At 38.1% G+C, this 18539-nt stretch overlaps 1 protein-coding gene across 1 annotated transcript; it reads left to right on the top strand.

Moving 5' to 3' along the window:
• The first annotated feature begins 6256 nt into the window (after positions 1 to 6256).
• DUSP5 (dual specificity phosphatase 5) lies at positions 6257 to 17446 on the top strand. Its single transcript, XM_070945220.1, has 4 exons — positions 6257 to 6864; positions 11184 to 11326; positions 12145 to 12364; positions 15119 to 17446. Exons 1-4 carry the CDS (start codon positions 6444 to 6446, stop codon positions 15538 to 15540), a joined length of 1206 nt encoding a protein of 401 aa, XP_070801321.1. The 5' UTR covers positions 6257 to 6443; the 3' UTR covers positions 15541 to 17446.
• The last annotated feature ends 1093 nt before the right edge of the window (positions 17447 to 18539 follow it).

The following is an 18539-nucleotide window of genomic DNA, read 5'->3' on the forward strand; positions in this document are numbered from 1 at the left end:
CGGAGACTCAGGGAGGCTTACAATGCGTTAAGCAATAGCCTTCATACTTTTGTATATTTATACAAAGTCAGCTTATTGCCCCCACAATCTGGGTCCTCATTTCACCTACCTTTGAAAGGATGGAAGGCTGAGTCAACCTTGAGCCTGGTGAGATTTGAACTTGCAGTAATTGCAAGCAGCAGATGTTAATAACAGTGCTTTAGTCCACTGTACTACAGGCTCTTTCTTATATCATTTAAAGTAACAAACATAGTTTTTCTATATATTACCTGCCCAACTGTAGGATAAATATCCAATATATGATAAAAGGATCATACATATGTTTTGGAATCATTTGGGAAGAACATAAAAAATATTTTATCCAAATAGTAGTTTCACTATGTGTAGTTTTTGCTTACGTGATCCTAACTGATCTGATTTTAAAAGCCTGACTTTTTTTCCAAGTGCCATACAATAAGCATTAATGCGAAATAACTTTCCTGCTAAAAATTTTCCTACTAAATTTCCTCACAACATTGCTGGAAATACACACTTTACATTGAGAACCTGTTCTATATTTTCAAAAGAAAGCTGACAGTGTTTCCATGTGCCTAGTAAATAGAATATAATAGGTCAAAAACATACACAGAAATAGCATGCCTCCCTTAGTTGGTTGGTTTCTATGAAAATCCTCTGAGCTATTGGAAAGGAAATCAGCACACCTGTGACTTACAAATTAGAAGGAACGGAGGTGAGAACAGAGAAATCATAATTCGTCACAATAAATCTTTTCACATCTCCAGGCTATATTACATTTGTCAGCATCTGTCATGCACCCCAAACTTGAAACTGTTTTATTCTGTGTTGCATAATCTCTTTCAAAATGAAAATAATACATTTTGGTGCAAAGATGCTTGGCCAGCCATTTGTAAATTTTATTCACTTATAGTTATAGTGAAAATTCAGTTACTGAAAATTCAATTACACTAAAGAGATAGAAGCTAGATGGTTGGGCCAAAGGTACCTATCTACTTCTAAAACTCTGCTGTTTATCTTTTTGCCCTTTAATTGGGCAAAATGGTGTATCATAGGACAACAATTTTTGAATCAATGTACCTGAAATGGGCTAACTTAAAGAAGGGATCCAAAATCCAGGACCAATTTCTCCCATGGGATTAAACTTTGGCAAATTTCAGCACAGCCACACTGCCATGCCACTAAGCTACCAGCCAGTTACAGTCACATGATCATCATTTCTAATATTCCCTGCCAGCTTTCTAGAAAAAAAGTTTCCTGCTGGGAAGCCAGCAGGAACTTGCTCCCAGTCCCACTGCTTTTTTGTCCACTCATGGTTATTCTGTTTAGGAAATACCGCTGAAACAATAACCCAACACGTCATGGGTTATCTAGTTTCATTTTAAATGGGATATTAGTCCTTTGAAACAACGTTCTTAAATGTTCTTGTAATAAACTGTAGTCTGGTAATAAAGGAATCCAATGGTACTCTTTACTTTATAATCCCAAATATTATTTATAATAAATAAAGATATAGACTTAATATAAGCTTTTGATCTTCTTAAGGGCATAATCGATGTTTTCCTTTTCAAAGTCTGAGTATTCTTTGAAAGCTAAATGCAAAGGTTCAATTTTAAGGGCTATCATTCTCAATTGTCCTTGAAATCAGGGAATATGTCATCCATAATATCTAGAAAGTGATACTAAACTGATACTAAACTACAGTGATGATGTTACCTAGTATGGTAATGAAATGTCTGCAAGAGAATAACCAAACCCAGAGAGCACCAAGGACCCCACAGTTCAACCCTAAGCTACAAATTTTCTTTTCTGTCAGTGATATTAAACTTGTGAGGGGGTAGAAGTATAGCAAGAAATCCCTTCTAGCAGATTCTGATTGTATCATGGTGGTGGGATTAATAATGATATTCAACACATCCATAAAAGGCACTTGTCCATTTGCTACATACTATCACTGAATAAAATTAATAACTCCATTTATGTTAAAATGTGTACAAGTCTTAATTCTCAAATCTGTATTCTTTTTAAAGCTAGGTAGTATGATTGAATTAAATGACCTATTTTCCTGAAAAGCCAAGTATGCCCTTGACAATCAATCAAATGAGGCATACTATATTCTCTGATTTTTGGCAATGCATTATATAACTAAATTTGTGAATTAATTGAGCTGTATCACATGAATTATGATTACTATGGCATATACTTGCAGAATCCTATCTTTGTAATACTGAACCTCTCTGCTGCCTTAGCAATTATCCCCAGGTTAAATTAATTTCAAAACTGTTTCTACAGCTTCTTTATCTTTTGTAGGCCCAACCATCCTACAACCAATGTTTTCCTGAAAACAAAAATCACCTTGGGGCTGTTGTTTATTTATATATCACTCTTTGATATTGTTCTGCCCCATCCCAGCCAATAGTTTATGGCTAGTGTATGATACACGTTCTTTCCACACAATCATCTGCTCCAATTCTGTGGAATTTCAAACCTTTCTTGACATGTTGATACAATGCTTATGAGGAAAGAAATATATAAGGAATAAATATATAGCAAGTCATTCCACCTGAGGCAAAAAGGTATAGCAAATCATTGATACGTTCTACTTCTGTGTTATTGTTTGTTTCCTTTACTTCAGCCATAGTTACTGCAAATTCTGTTACTTAGATATATATTTCTTTATTGACAATGACATTGAAGTTAATGTTTGTTGAGTGTAGAGAATAATGTGCAGCTTTTCATTCCTTTGAAAGGTTCCAGTATTGTACAGGGCTAAGAATTTCATTCAATTTTGTATACATAGTAATATAGCAAGATCTACAAGAGAATTGATATGAACCACAATATATCCAATATCCTGGAAGAGCTTCTGGTAATGCATTTCTAAGTGGCTTTGTGTAAATACAGGATTTTGATTTATTGAGTTCTGTGATAAAGCCGAATGCTTTCAATAATGATAATTGCACAATCTTCAACACACATGGATTCAGGATTTCCTGAAAGTTATAAAATTTTACCTGCAAATCCTTAGGGAAGAACTGTAGTGTAGCAGATGCTTTTTCATTAGAAGGCCCACATTCAATCCACAATGTTTCCAGATAGAATAAGAAAAGAATCTGTCTGAAAGCTGCACAAGATAGATTGGTTATAGTATGGGTCTGTTTCACTAAAAAGCAATTTCTTGTGGTTATCTGATACACTTGTCTTCTGACATTATATATCCATCAACTTTAGCTAATTTTGAAGAAAGTCTGTTTGTTTGATTAATTCAGTTGTGTTCCACAGCTGGATTGTAAGAACGTTTTAAAAAAAACTTAATCTTATCAAAACTTGAAATCATGATTTAGATATGTTACAACTATTTTAAACCCTTGAATCTTGTCTTTAGTCTGGTACAGAGGTATTTTTGTTTAAAGTATTCTCAGAAGACCAAGTCAATTAGAATTTCATATAAATAAGTAGTATGCACATACCTGTAAAGCAGTCAATGTAAAGATTATTCTTAAACAGTGGTCTAAGTCTCAAACTTTCAGATTCAAAAAGTGCTTTAAAATGAACAACTCCTTGCACTATCTATTAAAAATAACAGTGCAGCAATTCTACCTTTCTCTCCTTACACATTTTCTACCATAAGGAAAAATTAGAAGAATTGGGAAACAATTGTTGCAACTCATTGTGACATCTAAAATATTGTAAAAAAAAAAATCTCTGAGATAATTGCTTACTAAAAGCAACATCTAAAAAGTACCAAAAAGGTGAAGAGATTCAACTGCATGCTACACTATAACTTAATAGCTATTATTAGAACTCGAGACTGTCACTCAGTCTCTTCTTTGTCTATGGCTATCAAAAACAAAAGAAAAAATACTATAGCAGTAAAATAAGAAAGACATTATGATGGGAAGAAGAGAGGGAAATTCTACCTAAGTTACGGTAATGGGTAATGTAGAATTAATTCCCCCCTCCTGCCTTTTTTTAACAAGTCCTTTCTATTTTCACTTCTCAATTCAGACAATTGTTGGAAATGAACCATATTACAAACTAAAGTGAAACTCCTAGCATAAATGAATCACAAAGGAAAATGTGATTGCTTCAGTTCTTTAAAACCACATATTGCCACATATGTAGTGCTCTATGTGTTGTTCCTTACAGCATTAAGGGACAGGTTCCTAGGATGGCATATCCTATTGGCCTGCTATGCCCCCTCCATCATCCCAGTCCCCTTATCTCCCTCTTCCTTCAGCCTGTACTGCTACTGCCAATATTCACACAAACTGTTGCCAAGGTAGTTCCCTGCTCTTTCCCATACCCCCCAAACCCTAGAACAAGCAGATTTCAATTAACAGTCATCAAAATACAGCTTTGTTTCACTCTTGGGGCACAGATCACCCAAAATTAACAGTTCTGTGCCAGAAACAGTTTGTGTATAGAATATTCTGCATAATGCCACCCAGTATCCTAAAAATTGGGTGCCTGGGAAGCATCAAACACCTGGAAAGCCACAGGTTTCTCACCAAATTAACTATTTACAAGATATTTAAATATTTTTGTGGATGTATATTTGTTGCATTTACAAAAGAAGGGTAGGATGAGAGTAAAACTAGAGAAGCTAAAGTGGAAAGCAAAACTGTGAAACTTAGTCATAATATCTGGCTCACCTTTGATGGCAATTGTTTGGTGTTTCTTGCCAGCTGGCATTATGCTGGCACAGCAGCAAAGCTAGAGACTAAAACCAACAATGTCTGGTACACCTGCAGAATGAGAAAATGGGGTTCTGTCAATTACAGGAGAGGTATTGTGGGATTGGCAATGCAAAGAACCTCCTCTATGATAGAATTACTTTAGGCCAACACAAGAAGAGTTGTAGTATATTGATCATAAGCACATTACTCATCAAAGAAAAAAACAAAACAAAACACCTTTGAGACTATGTTGGATTTCTTGCTTGTTCTTGTGAACAGAGAGCTTTGGATAACCACAGTTATTTGCCAGACAGCATCTTATTCTGCATAGAAATTTCTGAAGACACTATAGTTATGATGGCGAACATATGGCACGCCTGCCACAGGTGGCACGCGGAGCCATACCTTCTGGCACATGAGCCGTTGCCCTAGTTCAACTCCCATGTGTGCGCCAGCCAGCTGGTTTTTGGCTGGCCCCGCCCGTGTCTCCCCTCCCAGGAGTCTCCATGTGGCCCGTTTTGGATATCAGGTAAGTACAGGGCTTGCGTGGAAACTCTGGGAGGGCGTTTTCGGTCTCTGGAGGAGATAGGGAAGCCATTTTCGCCCTCCCCAGCCTCCAGGAAAGCTTCTGGAACCTGGGGAGGGCAAAAAGCGGGCCTTCCAGGCCCACCGGAAGTCAGGAAATGGGCCATTTCCAGCCTCCAGAGGGGTGGGGGTGGCCGTTTTTGCCCTCTGGAGGCTACAGGTAGGCCTGCTAGGCCCAAAACAGGGTGCAGGAGGGCACACATGCACGGGGGGCGGGGTGCAGGGGGGCATTGAATTATAGGTCTGGGCATGTGCGTGCACAACCCTCCCCTCCCCCGTTTTGGCACACAATGGCAAAAAGGTTAGCTATCACTGCACTATAGCTATGCTAAAGCAGAACTTTTAAAAGGTAAGTCAAGAGAGGCATCCTTTCCCACCCCCACCCCCCTATGTATTTTATAGGTATTCTACCGAAAGAAATTCAACAGAGAGTGATATTCCTATTGCTGTGGCAATTTAAAATTAGTAGCTTGCATGGAGGAACTGAAGAGCCCGATCCTTGTAGCTTTAGCAAGCCAGACAGCTCTCTGTTTTGCCGGCAAAAAAAACCCCAAACCCTGGTGTCACCTCCACCTCCACCTTATGCTACTTCTCTTTCTTCCGTCACCATCACACGTCCTTTCCTTCATTAGTAAGTCGACGGAAATAAGGGAGTGAGTGTGAGGAGGGTTTTCTGATGACTGGAGAATTTTTAAAACATTCTTCAACTTCCTTTGCTCGAAGAAGCCTGAGTAACGCTTTCCTGAGTATAGCCTCAGCTCGGCCTTCCCTCTTCCTGGAGGGGGAGGGGGGAGGGAATCTCCTTTACCCTCGGCTGGGCGGCGCTGAGCCGAAGAGGCGTCCCTACTACAGAACATTCCTGTGACGTCGCTCGCCTTATATGGACAGAGCCGCGCGGCTCCGGCGTTCATTCAGATAAATTGCCACTTCTCCGAAGCGGAATCCCCTGCTTGAATTCCGGGAGGGAGATGCGAAGGCAGGGAAGGCGAGACAGAGCAGGGTCGCGGCCAGGAGCGGCTTTAAGGAAGCGGGCTTGGGCGTCTCTCGGGTGTTGTTTCAAATACTCGCCCGCCTAGGCAGCTAAGCGCCTTAGGGGCGACTCTCTGCGACGCTGCTTCTGAGAAGGGGAAGGAAGGGAGCGAGAGACGGGCAGAGCAAGCCAAGATGAAGGTAACGGCTCTGGATTCTCGTCGACTCAAGCAACTGCTACGGAAGGATCCCGCCCTGTGCCTCGTCCTGGACTGCAGACCCTACTTCTCCTATTCGGCCTCTTGCCTCCGAGGGTCTCTCAACGTCAACCTCAACTCCGTGGTCATCCGCCGCTCCCACGGGCGGCCCGTGCCTTTACACTTCGTGGTGCCCGACGAAACGGCCCGGGGGCGGCTTCTGATCCCGCCGGCTGCTTGCTCGGAAGAAAGAGAAGAAGGAGACGCCGCGCCGCCTCGGACTTTGACGGCCGTGGTTGTCTTGGATCAAAACACCAGACACTGGCGGAAGCTCAAGAAAGAGAGCACGGCGCAGATCGTGCTGAACACGCTGTCTGCAAGCCTGCCCGAGGCTGGAGCCCGCGTCTGCTTCCTAAAAGGTGAGGCCGTCGAAGAGAATGAAGCGCTGCGGGCGGGGCGGGGGGAGAAGGAGGAGAGGGTAATGGGGGAACGGGACCGGCTCTGTTGGTCCTGGGAAGCGTTGCTGCAGGGAACTGGAAACGCGAATCTTGCTAAACCGGATCCCAAAGAGAGCTCCGTCTGGATGTCGCCCGTACCCTGGCAGATTAAGTGAGCGGGTGTTTTATTTATTTATTTATTTATTTATTTATTTATTTATTTATTTATTTATTTATTTATTTATTATCAAATTTATATACCGCCCTTCTCCCGAAGGACTCAGGGCGGTGCACAGCCAAAGTAAAAACATAAATACAAACATTAAAATACAGTTAAAAAGATATATATGCTTTTGGCCCCATGAGATCCATTGTGTGCTAAACGAGAAAGGAAGAGGAGGTTTCACGATTCTCTCTCTGTATTGAAAGGGATTGATCAATAGGTTCTCCTTTCAACAAATCCTCTTCTCCTGACTTTGCTGTAACTTTTTTTTTTCCCTAACAAGTGAGGACAAAAAGTCCATTGGAAATCCTATTGGTCATAAATGCATGCAAAAAAGGAAAGGAGGGGGCAGAAGCAAAATCAATACATCGCCTGCGCTCTTGTGTACATTTTTAGGTGACTAAGGAATCAAAGCTCACCTAGATCTGATCTTTTGGCCCAGCAAGAGAAAATATGCTCTTGTACTCTTAGGTGACTAATGAATCAAAGTTCAGATCTAACCTAAAAATATACACAAGATGTATTAGTTTTGCTACAAAAATTGAAACAGAGTAATGATTTCACCATCCTCAAATGCCAGATCTAAAACACCATCCTGTCTTTTATTCTTGAGTTTATTTAAATATGCACTTGGCTCATACGTAAGTAGTATGATCATTTCATGAAAGTATTAATAGAAGAGATGGAAAGCAATCAGAAATATCAGAAAGCGTCTGCTTTTAAGTTAAAGGAATGCAGAATGTAAAAGTCAGCACTGCCTCCTATAGGGCAGATCCTTATCATTTGTGTATTCCAATATAATCAAACGTTTTTGTATGTAACAAAAATGGTAGCTTTCAGATGGCAATAGCAGAGTTCTTTTATTAGGAACAATTTAAATGTCTTAGTTGATCCCGTTAGAGGCATAATGATTACTGCTTTATATTATTTAAGTCAGAAAATATTTTGGCATCTTTTTTTTCTCAATGATATCAAACTATTGCAGGAAAATCTCTACACAGTATGCTAATTCAAATGGATGCTAAATTCTTTATGCTGGCATAAATATTTTATTTTTATTTTTAAGAAGACTCATGTCATGTAAAAGATTTTGAAATTTGATTTCTTTGATGGCTGAAAATGAGAAAATAAAGATTTTGTAGTTCAGGAATATTTCAGCACATACCTAACAAAGCAAATTTTTAATACGCTACGTACTAAAACATGTTACACTTTGGTTCTGACCTACTTATTAGCTGCTTTGTAGTTTAGTCTTTTAAATGGCAATCTCTTAGTCTTCCCGATTCCAAATCAAAAAGTAATTCTCGGAAGCTTTATCTCCTATATTCTTAGCATTCTATTTGATAGAGCAAGGCGATCTTAGGAAATGAATGTAAATATTACTCAGTGCTAATAGTTTTTCCTGTTTTAAGCTCATTTAAGCGTGAGATACCATGGTAGGAAATTCTCTGGGTGATTTTAGGCTGAATGCCATCCATGTTGATTATCCTGAAATAGAATGCCTATTATTGTTATAGACTGCATGTTATCTTCTGGAAACTGGCTACACTGATAAATTGTGTTTGAGTCATAAGCTGATGCTGTTCTTCTTATGTTTTTAGCTCAGTCTGAATGTTCACAATGAACTAATGGAAGAACCTTGAGGCTTACCCCAAGGGTTTTGTCTGTTTGTGGTGTGAGAGAGGATTCATTGTTGTGTGGAATCAATTTTCTAAGTGGGCCTAGACTCAAGGCAGTCTGTCAGGCATGAGTCAGAAAGCTTGTCAGCTAACGGCACCACAAATGCAATCCTGCTCTTCAGAGAATACTTTTACTGCTGAGTGACATAATCCTTGTCAACAGCCCCCCCCAAATATTTTTGAAAGCTTTCAGTATGTTATGTCACTTTCTCTGATCCACCACTCATAATAGGACCTTTTTTAAAAAAAAAAATGTTCACTGATTTTAAAGTTTCAATTGAATCTAGCACTGAGATTAAGTGAACAGTCACAAAAATCTTTAAAATTTACTCCTTGATTACCTCATTGGCAAGACTATTTCCTTACATAGATAAATCATACATATTTCATTGGTAAAATGTTTTTTATTGAAAGAATATAAAATTAAACAATGATTGCTTTCCCTATTGGAAGCAATTATTTGCCATAAGAGAGACTGCAGGTTTTTGCCACTTTCCTGTGCCTAGAATTTTGATCTCTCACAGTGAAAAGAATCTCTCTTTTGCAAGATGAGCAATGCAGTATTTAGTGGAAATCATAGCATCAGAGCCCAGCCATCAGAGGAGTGTAGGCAGAGAAAGAGCTAGAGAGCTGGATGGAAAGGTGACTCATATTAAGAATAGTTAATCAGGCTAATCTCCTGATCCCCTGGTGCTTCTGGGTTACAGTTGATCTGTTGAGTTCTCGGATCTATCCAAGGAAAATGATATAGCTTGGTTTTCTTTTCTATCCCTGAAACTAGCAATATAAACTTAACAACTGTGGCAAGAAATGGGGTTGTACAAATGGGGCAAAACTCATTTAACAAATTTCTCGCTTAGCAACAGAAATTTTGGTTTCAATGCTGGTCGTAAATTGAGGACTACCTGTACAAGACGTTTCAGAAGATTAAAAATGAGGGAAATGAATTGAGGGGGAAACCGTTTGTAGCAAAAGTGAGGAAAAGAGTTGGCTGCTTCCACTGATTATTTGGAGAATCATAGCATCCATTTTGATGGCAGAAAGACATAGAGCTGAAAATATGCAATAGTTTGATTTCCTTTTTCAACATTCTGAGCTATAACAATAAACGTATTTATTTGTCCTTCCTTACTAGGCTCTTATGATATTTTAATTTTTAATTAGAGAAGAATTAAAAGATGAAAACACAATGTTTTATACTGCTTGAACTGAATATTATTTATAAAATCCCCTAAGTCCCCACACCACTTTTTCTTGACTTTTACTTAACTTCCTGTTTCCTCTGTATTTTATTAAATTTGTATTGAAAGTGTTTCAATATGTACCAGCTCAAGGGATTTTGGGGAGTGAAGTTGTAAGATAGTAACTCTGAGTATGTTTCCTTAAGCAATGTGCCCTAATTAAAAGTGGGATTGTCAGACATCAGATTTCTACTAGCAAAATGGTGTGACTTCTCCTCCTGCCTCCACTTTGCTTTTTCTTAAAATTTAGTCCCAAGGGTTGAAGGTATAGAGCAGTATAGAGCATAGGTCTTCAAACTTGGCACTTTAAGACTTGTGGACTTCAACTCCAGACAGCTGGAGAATTCTGGGAGTTGAAGTCCACAAGTCTTAAAGCTGCCAAGTTTGAAGACCTCTGGTATAGAGGATTGTAGAGACATGTCCTCCTTTTCTCATTGTATCAGTGGAAATAATTCTTATAAATGAAAACATAACAAAAACCCACTCTAATCATCATAGTTGAGGTTCTACACATGCTATCCAATATAACAATGAAAAAGAGTGCTTTGAGGCATACTTGATACACACATGTATTCTCTTTTCATCAGTACCCATGCTCTAAGTGGCATCTTAGATGGATGTCAGTACCCATGCTATAAATTGCATCTTAGATGGACATCAGTGCCCATGCTCTTAAGTTGCATCTTTGATAGATATATTTAGTTTACATTAATTGTGTAGTAAATTTAGAAAATCTATTTTTGTACAGAAAAACTCACCTGGGGCTATTTAGATACCTAAGCCCATCACAGGGTTTCATTAACTTTTATGACTCTTAATGCATCCATTTAATTTGCCAAGGGGCAAAGGAATGGAAGTGTTTAATCAACGCACAGCAGCATTTCAATTTGCATTTTCTCAAATTAATAAAAGCATAAAAATGTCTGAAAGGAAATGTTTTGAAATGTCACATTTTATTTGCAGTTTTTCCTCTTCAATTCCCTAGCTCTAAATGTAGATTCCTGTTCTTTTGCTTTCTTTTCTCTGTTCTTTGTAATGGAAACTCTTAATGCAATAGGAAACAGGAAACAGGTTTTGGGGGGGAATGATGATCCAGCACAGTTATAAGCCACCCCCTAGCTTTTCTAATTTATATCTTTGTACTTGTAATTTTTCTAGGAGGTTATGAAACGTTTTACTCACAATATCCAGAGTTCTGCATAGATATAAAGCCTCTGTCCCAAGAGAAGATTGAAACTGAGAAAAGCATCAACGGCTTGCACGAGAAGCAATGTATCCACCAGAAGCCAGCATATGATCAGGTGTGTTTAGAGGAAAATAAGAACAATCTCTTCATGCCCAGGTTCCTTTCTGTGCCCTTCCCCATGTTTGTATTCTTCAGGTTCAGGCTTTTTCCCCACTCAAATGAAAAAACATGGATGGGCAGATCTTTGTTAGCTATAAAACTTAGTTGTTGACTCAGTAATTCTAATAAGCTATGTGTCTATATCAGGACACCACTATTAGCAACAACCTCCAAATCCTACATATAGGTAGCTTTTAATATGATTGGAGAGAACGTTATTAAATATACAGTGAATAATAATACAAACAGTTTGAGTTTCAATTTATTATGATCAAAGATCAGCCAGTCGTAGTTACTCTGATTTGATTCTATTCGATTGCATGCAAGTTTTAGGTTTTGCCTTGCTTCCACCTACTTCTTTGATCTAATCACCCACTTTGGAACAGTAACCCCCACATACTATTTAAAGTTTAGTGCAGTCCCTGGATTAAAAAGTACTAAATTCCTGATCTATAGCTTCTGGAACAACAGCTATTCCTATCTGCAACAACCATATTGAACTGACTCTTGTAGTAGAATGAGGATAAAGGTGTTTAGAAGGTGAGAAACATAGCACGTGCCAAAGCAGCAACAGGAGGTTTAACCACCTATGTTAGAATTTCCACCTACTGCGAACTCTTTCAACCTCAATACCACAGTTGTTCATCACAAGAACATCTGGAAGGGGCCCAAAATGCTCCCCAGAAATTTGCCAGAGCTGCCTATTATCTTGAGTTTATTGAATAAAACCCATCCAGGAAATCTACAATGATTTATTCCTCTTTTACTTTCCAGGGTGGTCCAGTGGAAATCCTGCCTTTCCTATACCTTGGCAGTGCCTATCATGCTTCCAAATGCGAGTTCCTTGCCAGCTTAAACATCACTGCACTCTTGAATGTCTCCAGAAAGAGTTCTGAACCCTTTACTAACCAATTCTGCTATAAGTGGATTCCAGTCGAGGACAGTCACACAGCAGACATCAGCTCACACTTCCAGGAAGCCATAGAATTTATTGGTAGGTGGATTTTTTCTTTCTCTTTCTCTTGCAAATGAAAAATAGGAACTCTTGAATCATGAAAGGAAGCCTTCCTCCACTAGTGTCAGACTACAGAATCTATTTTCCCTTTCCAACAGCATTTCAGAGAATTATGAATTTTTGTTTTTACAGGTTCCGTATAACAATAGCTATTTCCATGGAAATAGCTTGCCTTGCCTTGCCTTGCCTGCCACTTTTAATTTTGGCTGGGGTCTTTTCTGATGGTTTCTTTGGCTAGTGTATTTTTAATTATTTGTTGTTATTATTCATGTTGATATGTACCATGCGACAGATGAAAAAAGACAACATGTAAATATTTTAAATAAATATTTCCACAGAAATATTTAATTCAATTCATACTAGCAAAAACAGTCTAATGGTATAGTAGGTTTACTAAGGGCACTTTGGGAATTTTGCAAAATAAAGTATATAGACATCTAGTCTATAAGCCATCCCTATTTTTCCTCTGTGTGCGAACCCTTCCCTCTTCCCATCCCCAGCCTCAAGTTTTCACAATGTAGAGCTAAGCATTCTAATTGTACTGCTGGGTGGGAAGTGTAAAATAAGTTCTCTTTAAGTGTTGAGTAGGACAGTATGAGATTGAAAAGAAATGAGTTGGCACACAACAGAGGATACATTTAATACCCGTCTACTGGGATACTTTGAGCTTTTGTGTATTCTCTGGAACTCTTTGAGTAGGTTCTTGTCAAACTCATTTCTATGAGGAACGTAATATTTTCCAAGTGCTTTTAGCTGGCTTAGACATATTATACAAATATACAGTACAGAGATAAAAATCATAAATGGCAGGGTCAAATAGCTAGACATCTGATAGATTTGTGCAAAGCTTAGGTAACCAACCATGTCTTGTCTTGTATGAAACTGGCATGTTAACATACAGTTAATGGTGGCAGTTTTCTATTAATTAAAGAATTGCAACAGAAATTCTAGTATAGAATTATGGTTAAGTCCTATGCTATTTGGAAAAATTCACCAGTCCCTAAATAGGAATAGCTTAGGGCTACAACACGTTCATTAACACGCCTAAGTGGCTTATCAAAGGACCATAGAGTTCAGTTATTTACGTAAATTGTTTTAAAAGGGTATATTATTTAGATATGATTCTTGAAATATACTATTTCTGGCTTTTTGAAGAAAAAAATCTAATTCATATCCAACTAAGAAACCACCTATTCAAATCTTTCTCTTACTATTAACTTACTAGGTAGCATTAAGCAATGTCTCTTGGTCTCTGCCTCCACCCTTATCCTTCAATGTGAGAGAGTATCCTATGTAATAAGCTTTATTCACTTACTATCTTTATATTCCACTTTTGAGTTTGAAAAATTCTCCCCATTTTCCCATAACAGCAGCTTTGGGAAATGGGGTAGCTCGAAGTCACCAATGAGTTTCAAAGATGAATATTGATTTGAAACTAATTTTTTGCAAGAACTGATTTCTGAGACTTCTAAGCACTTTACATATCAATGCCTATTCAATGCTATGTAGTAAATAAAGTGTAGGTTCCTTGCTTTCAAATAAAATGACTTCCGTAGATGCTTCAGGAAACTTTATAATAACAATTAGGGAGTATGTGACTCTGGGTGGAGTACAGTATGGCCTATAAATCTAACAGGTTTCACAATAGGATAAAACTTGGAAATTCATTTCCTAGTCCAGTTAAAGCAGTTCAGTTCTATTTTTAATCCTTGCATTTTACACAAGGAGCTTATTTTCAGCATTTTTTTTAAATTTTATAACAATAATTGAATTGTGTGAGTAACCTTGGGGCCTCCCACTCCGTAAAATGGTAGCTCTGCTTAAGCCATTTATAGTCTGATTTAAGTCCAAGTGCCACTTATCAAGGGTTGTAATTAGAGATTTTAGAGGAGTTTATTGTGCAGTTTGTGGTGGAAACCCCAGGAGCCCAAGGTTTGGCATCTTGGTTTCAAAATGCATACTGAACGTCTACCAAAAAGATCTCATAGGATGGGGGCAAAGATGGGGACCTTCTGTGATCCTAATAAGCAGGGAAATACACTCATTTCCATCTGTTTCGAGAGAGTATATAAAACTTTTTCCTGCCAGTAAAATTTATGAAAAGAATCAAACTGTTTCAGGTTTTTTTAAATAGAACTGTAGAGAGTCCATTTTCTTAAACATCTGCTGCCATAATGTGGCTAGATTTGGCAAGGGTGAAGGGAAAGAGCAAAGCCTTTTTATCTACCACACAGTCATTAAGAGTTGTAATTTTTCAGTAAATGTGGCCAACAAGAACAAGGAGAAATTACTTTCTTAGTGTTCATTGCATCTGTGAAATACCTTCTGAATGTCCTTCTCTTAGCAGTTTGAAACGAGTGATAAAGTGATTCGCATCATGGCATTTATTTATGTTTTATTTATTAAACAATTCTGTATGGCTGCCCACCTTAACTAAGATAACTCTGGGCAGGGAACCAAAAAATTAAAATAAATAAAGAAGCAGGAACCAATTTTTAAAAACTAGTCAAGGTCACATATATGTTGGCTTCACTAAGATCTGCACCGCAACACCTGGAGGAAAAGCCAGGTACTTCAAGGCCTTCTGGAAAGCCAATAGGGTCAGGGCCATTCAAAGCTCAGAAATATTGTTCCAGAAGGCAGGAAGCATGGCATGGCATGCTACCAATAGAGGCATTCACTTGTAGTGATTGAAATATTCTATATTTAGTCCATTTCATTTCTTCTTTTCAGATTGTACCAGACGGGCAGGGGGCAAGATCCTGGTGCACTGTGAAGCAGGGATTTCTCGCTCTCCCACCATCTGCATGGCTTATCTGATGAAAACGAGAAAATTCCGCCTGGAGGAAGCATTTGACTATATCAAGCAACGGAGGAGTCTGATCTCGCCAAACTTCAGTTTCATGGGGCAGCTGTTGCAGTATGAGTCAGAAATTTTGTCTTCGGCTCCTAGCCCTCCTGTTGCATCTTGCAAAAGGGATGCGGTGTCTTTCTTTACAGAAGAGCTGGCTTTGAGCAAAAGTTTTCCCTTTCCTACCTCGGTTTTGAATTCAGTGCCCCTGCACTCGCCTGTCCATCCACTAACGTTGAACTCTATTGCTGCAAATTCATCATGCTGGGCCCTCTTGGGAACAAGAGACAGTACAGTTCCATAAGGTGAGGTGATGATAACAAGACATTTCATCTATACGCAATACAGAAGCCCTTATTTATTTCATTCTGTTCCAGACACTGGAATGACTGTCTACATCAGAAGGGAAAATATGCTTTTATGTTGAGATGGAGTGGAGATGAGTTTGGTGCATTGAAACTTGGGCCAGCTATGCAATTTGGAGTTATCATGTGCTAAATTTAGCAAACTCCAGGTTTCAGCTCAGATAATCTGAGGACTCTACTTAGAACTTGGAGATATTGTTCCCAGAAGTAAATGCCCCTCATTCTGGATAAGAACTTCTGGGTAGGTTACAGTTTTGAAAGAATAAATCTCTTCAGAGGATAATGTGTGCATATTTATGAGTGTTTTAAATAATTTCTGAAATACTTGTGCATTCACTACTGTACATCCAGACCTTGCTGGAATAGAAAGAACCACATTTTTAAAAAGTTACTCAGACCTGTCTGATTGCTTCTTAGTTCCTGCCTCCTTCCCTCCCCTTTTAATTATAGACATGTGTTGAAGTGTAAGCAATAAACAGCTGTGTCAGGAAAAAAAAAGCTGTAACGAAAAGCACAATTTACAAAAGAGCAAACCTTGATATTACTTGGTTGTGGCAAAAACTTGAATGCTTGCCTTTTTTCTTTCTTTTGTGGGTTCCTAAAAAATGTCATAATCTGCCATATGCAAGTGAATTAGTAAACTGGAGAAACAAATGCCTCTTCTTCCCCTTTGCACCAATCAGCTTCCATTATTTTGTTGGTGTACTACAGAGTTCAAGGTTAAAATTGGACCCTTACTTGAAAGCCTCTGCTTCATGCTGTTATCAGCAGAATGAAGTAAATTCGGGAGATAATTTCTAGTTACTAAAGCTGCAAAATCATGAGAATTTCATACCTCATTCTCCAACAGTCCAGTTAGAGCTGACTTTTCATCTGATGTGCTTCAGCTGTTTTAACTATAACTCCCGTTATCATGAGCAAGGATGTCAAGGGGATAACTTGGTGTATTTTATTCATTACCCTACAAAATTGCTCTTTTCAAAAGATAGTGCATTGATTATACCATAATGCTATATGACTATGTAACACACTTATAACACAGCTTGTTTGTTTTTCACAACTTGAGCATACCCACCATGTCTTAGCATTACAACATGGGCTCTATGAGCCATTTGGTAGTAAACCATGATTTGAAAAATCTTATCTTAAAAGTTGCTGTGTGAACAGAGCCATTTTCTTTCCTATATTTCATTGTTCTATCAGAGACAACCTCCTCCTTCAGGCATTATTCTTCATATATTACTACAAAGCCTTAGTAGTTCTAGAAGTGACAATATATATAATCTTTTTGTCTACCTTAGCCACCAGATAACAGATTAGCAGGATGATAGCTACAACTAGCTATTCAAAATACTGTATTGCCAAATTCCAACCTGCCTGAATTATCAAGGGGGACAGTGGGTGGACTTCCTTGTCATCAAGGCATAGTTGAAGACTGGACTGCCTATATAGTGTTTACAGATTCATTCAAAGGTATTTGTTCTGGATACCTGGTGACAGAAAGCCCAATGTTTCACAATGAGATTAGGCATGATTCAGAAGGCTTAAACTGCAGCAAAATAATTGCATGTGAGTCACTGGGTCATATGTAAGACATACCTTTTAGCTAGAAATTGCTGTATGTAATATCTGACAGCTGTACTCTTAGCTCTTGATTTTTCATTGAACTGGCCTATGATGTCAGGCAAGTATTGTAAATGAACAGACAATCCCATAGCAAATTGTTACATAAAGGACAGTTTTGGAATTTCTAACTTTGTTCTGTGAAAATGTATTTTTCTCTGTACATTGAAATTTGAATGTATGTGTTTTTAGATTTTTTTTAATCGGGGGGGGGGGGGGGGGGGGCGGAGAGAAGAAAGACAGTCTGAAAAACAATAAATCTACCAAAAAAGTGTTTTTCAATTGAATAACAATCCTTACTGAATGACATGTGGACTGGTGTTCCTTGTATTGATTTTTTTCATTTCACATTCCTGCCTATGAAATTATTTATTTCTTAGCAAATGGGACTAAAACAAAAACAGGCAATCTGTATATTTTGGGTGTTCCCTGCAGATGGCTCCATGATCTGCTGTGGTTTTGTCCTGTCACTATTACTTTTTTTCTAAATATGAGAAAAGACAAGAATTGCTTAGAAAACTTATGATTGTGAATGAAAGCATTTTAAAATAAAATATTTTAAAAATGTTTTGTTCCACAGCTTGTATGCAGTAGCAGGTATTTTGTGAAGATCCTTGAATTAGGTTTCAGAGTGTATTTTTTTATAAAGGTCTGACATGCTGTCAAAGAGATGAAACTAACAGAGTGGTGGTGGGATATAAATGCATTTACTCTCAGGGAGAGGAAGTGTATATGTGTCAGCCCTCCCAGGTAAAACAAACAGGAAACATGAGCAGATGGACTAATGAATTGTCAGACTACATTAACAGAATATTTCAGGTCTGAAAATACAAATCTCCCACTCACTTTTAACAGTGATGGGCTTCTCCCCTCTTTTATCTGACCATTCACTAGGCAGAATCTCTTCCCCTCATCCCTCCAGCACTAATACAATATGTGAACTAAACATAGTATGTTGCCTTTATCCAACAGGGCGCAAAACATTTTTTGTGCTAAAGGCTACATTGATCTTTAGTATGTCAGAGGTTGCTTTCCATTAAGTGGGAAAGGCTGGGACATAACATAAATTTCCATTCAAATTCAGATTATATTAATTCAATATATATAATTATTGTAATTAATAAACCACCATGGGTTGGTTTTGTCACAATGTGATCAACAAATAATATCAGTTTCTTTGCCATTAATCATATCTCCCATTCCTCACATTAAAAACTGCAGTCTGACAATAACATTTATTTATTTATTTAGGAGATTTATATTGCCGCCTATTCACACATGGCAACTCAAGGCAGCTTACAAGAATATAAAAACA

Source organism: Pituophis catenifer, unplaced genomic scaffold, assembly GCF_029215685.1.
Source record: "Pituophis catenifer annectens isolate HBS135680 unplaced genomic scaffold, rPitCat1.0.hap2 SCAF_6, whole genome shotgun sequence".
Taxonomy (NCBI): Eukaryota; Metazoa; Chordata; class Lepidosauria; order Squamata; family Colubridae; genus Pituophis; species Pituophis catenifer.

Coding starts and splice junctions, on each gene's coding strand:
- DUSP5 (XM_070945220.1), top strand. CDS start 6,444: ATGAAGGTAACGGCTCTGGATTCTCGTCGACTCAAGCAACTGCTACGG. Junction 6,865..11,183: donor CCGCGTCTGCTTCCTAAAAG/GTGAGGCCGTCG, acceptor TAATTTTTCTAG/GAGGTTATGAAACGTTTTAC. Junction 11,327..12,144: donor AGAAGCCAGCATATGATCAG/GTGTGTTTAGAG, acceptor TTTACTTTCCAG/GGTGGTCCAGTGGAAATCCT.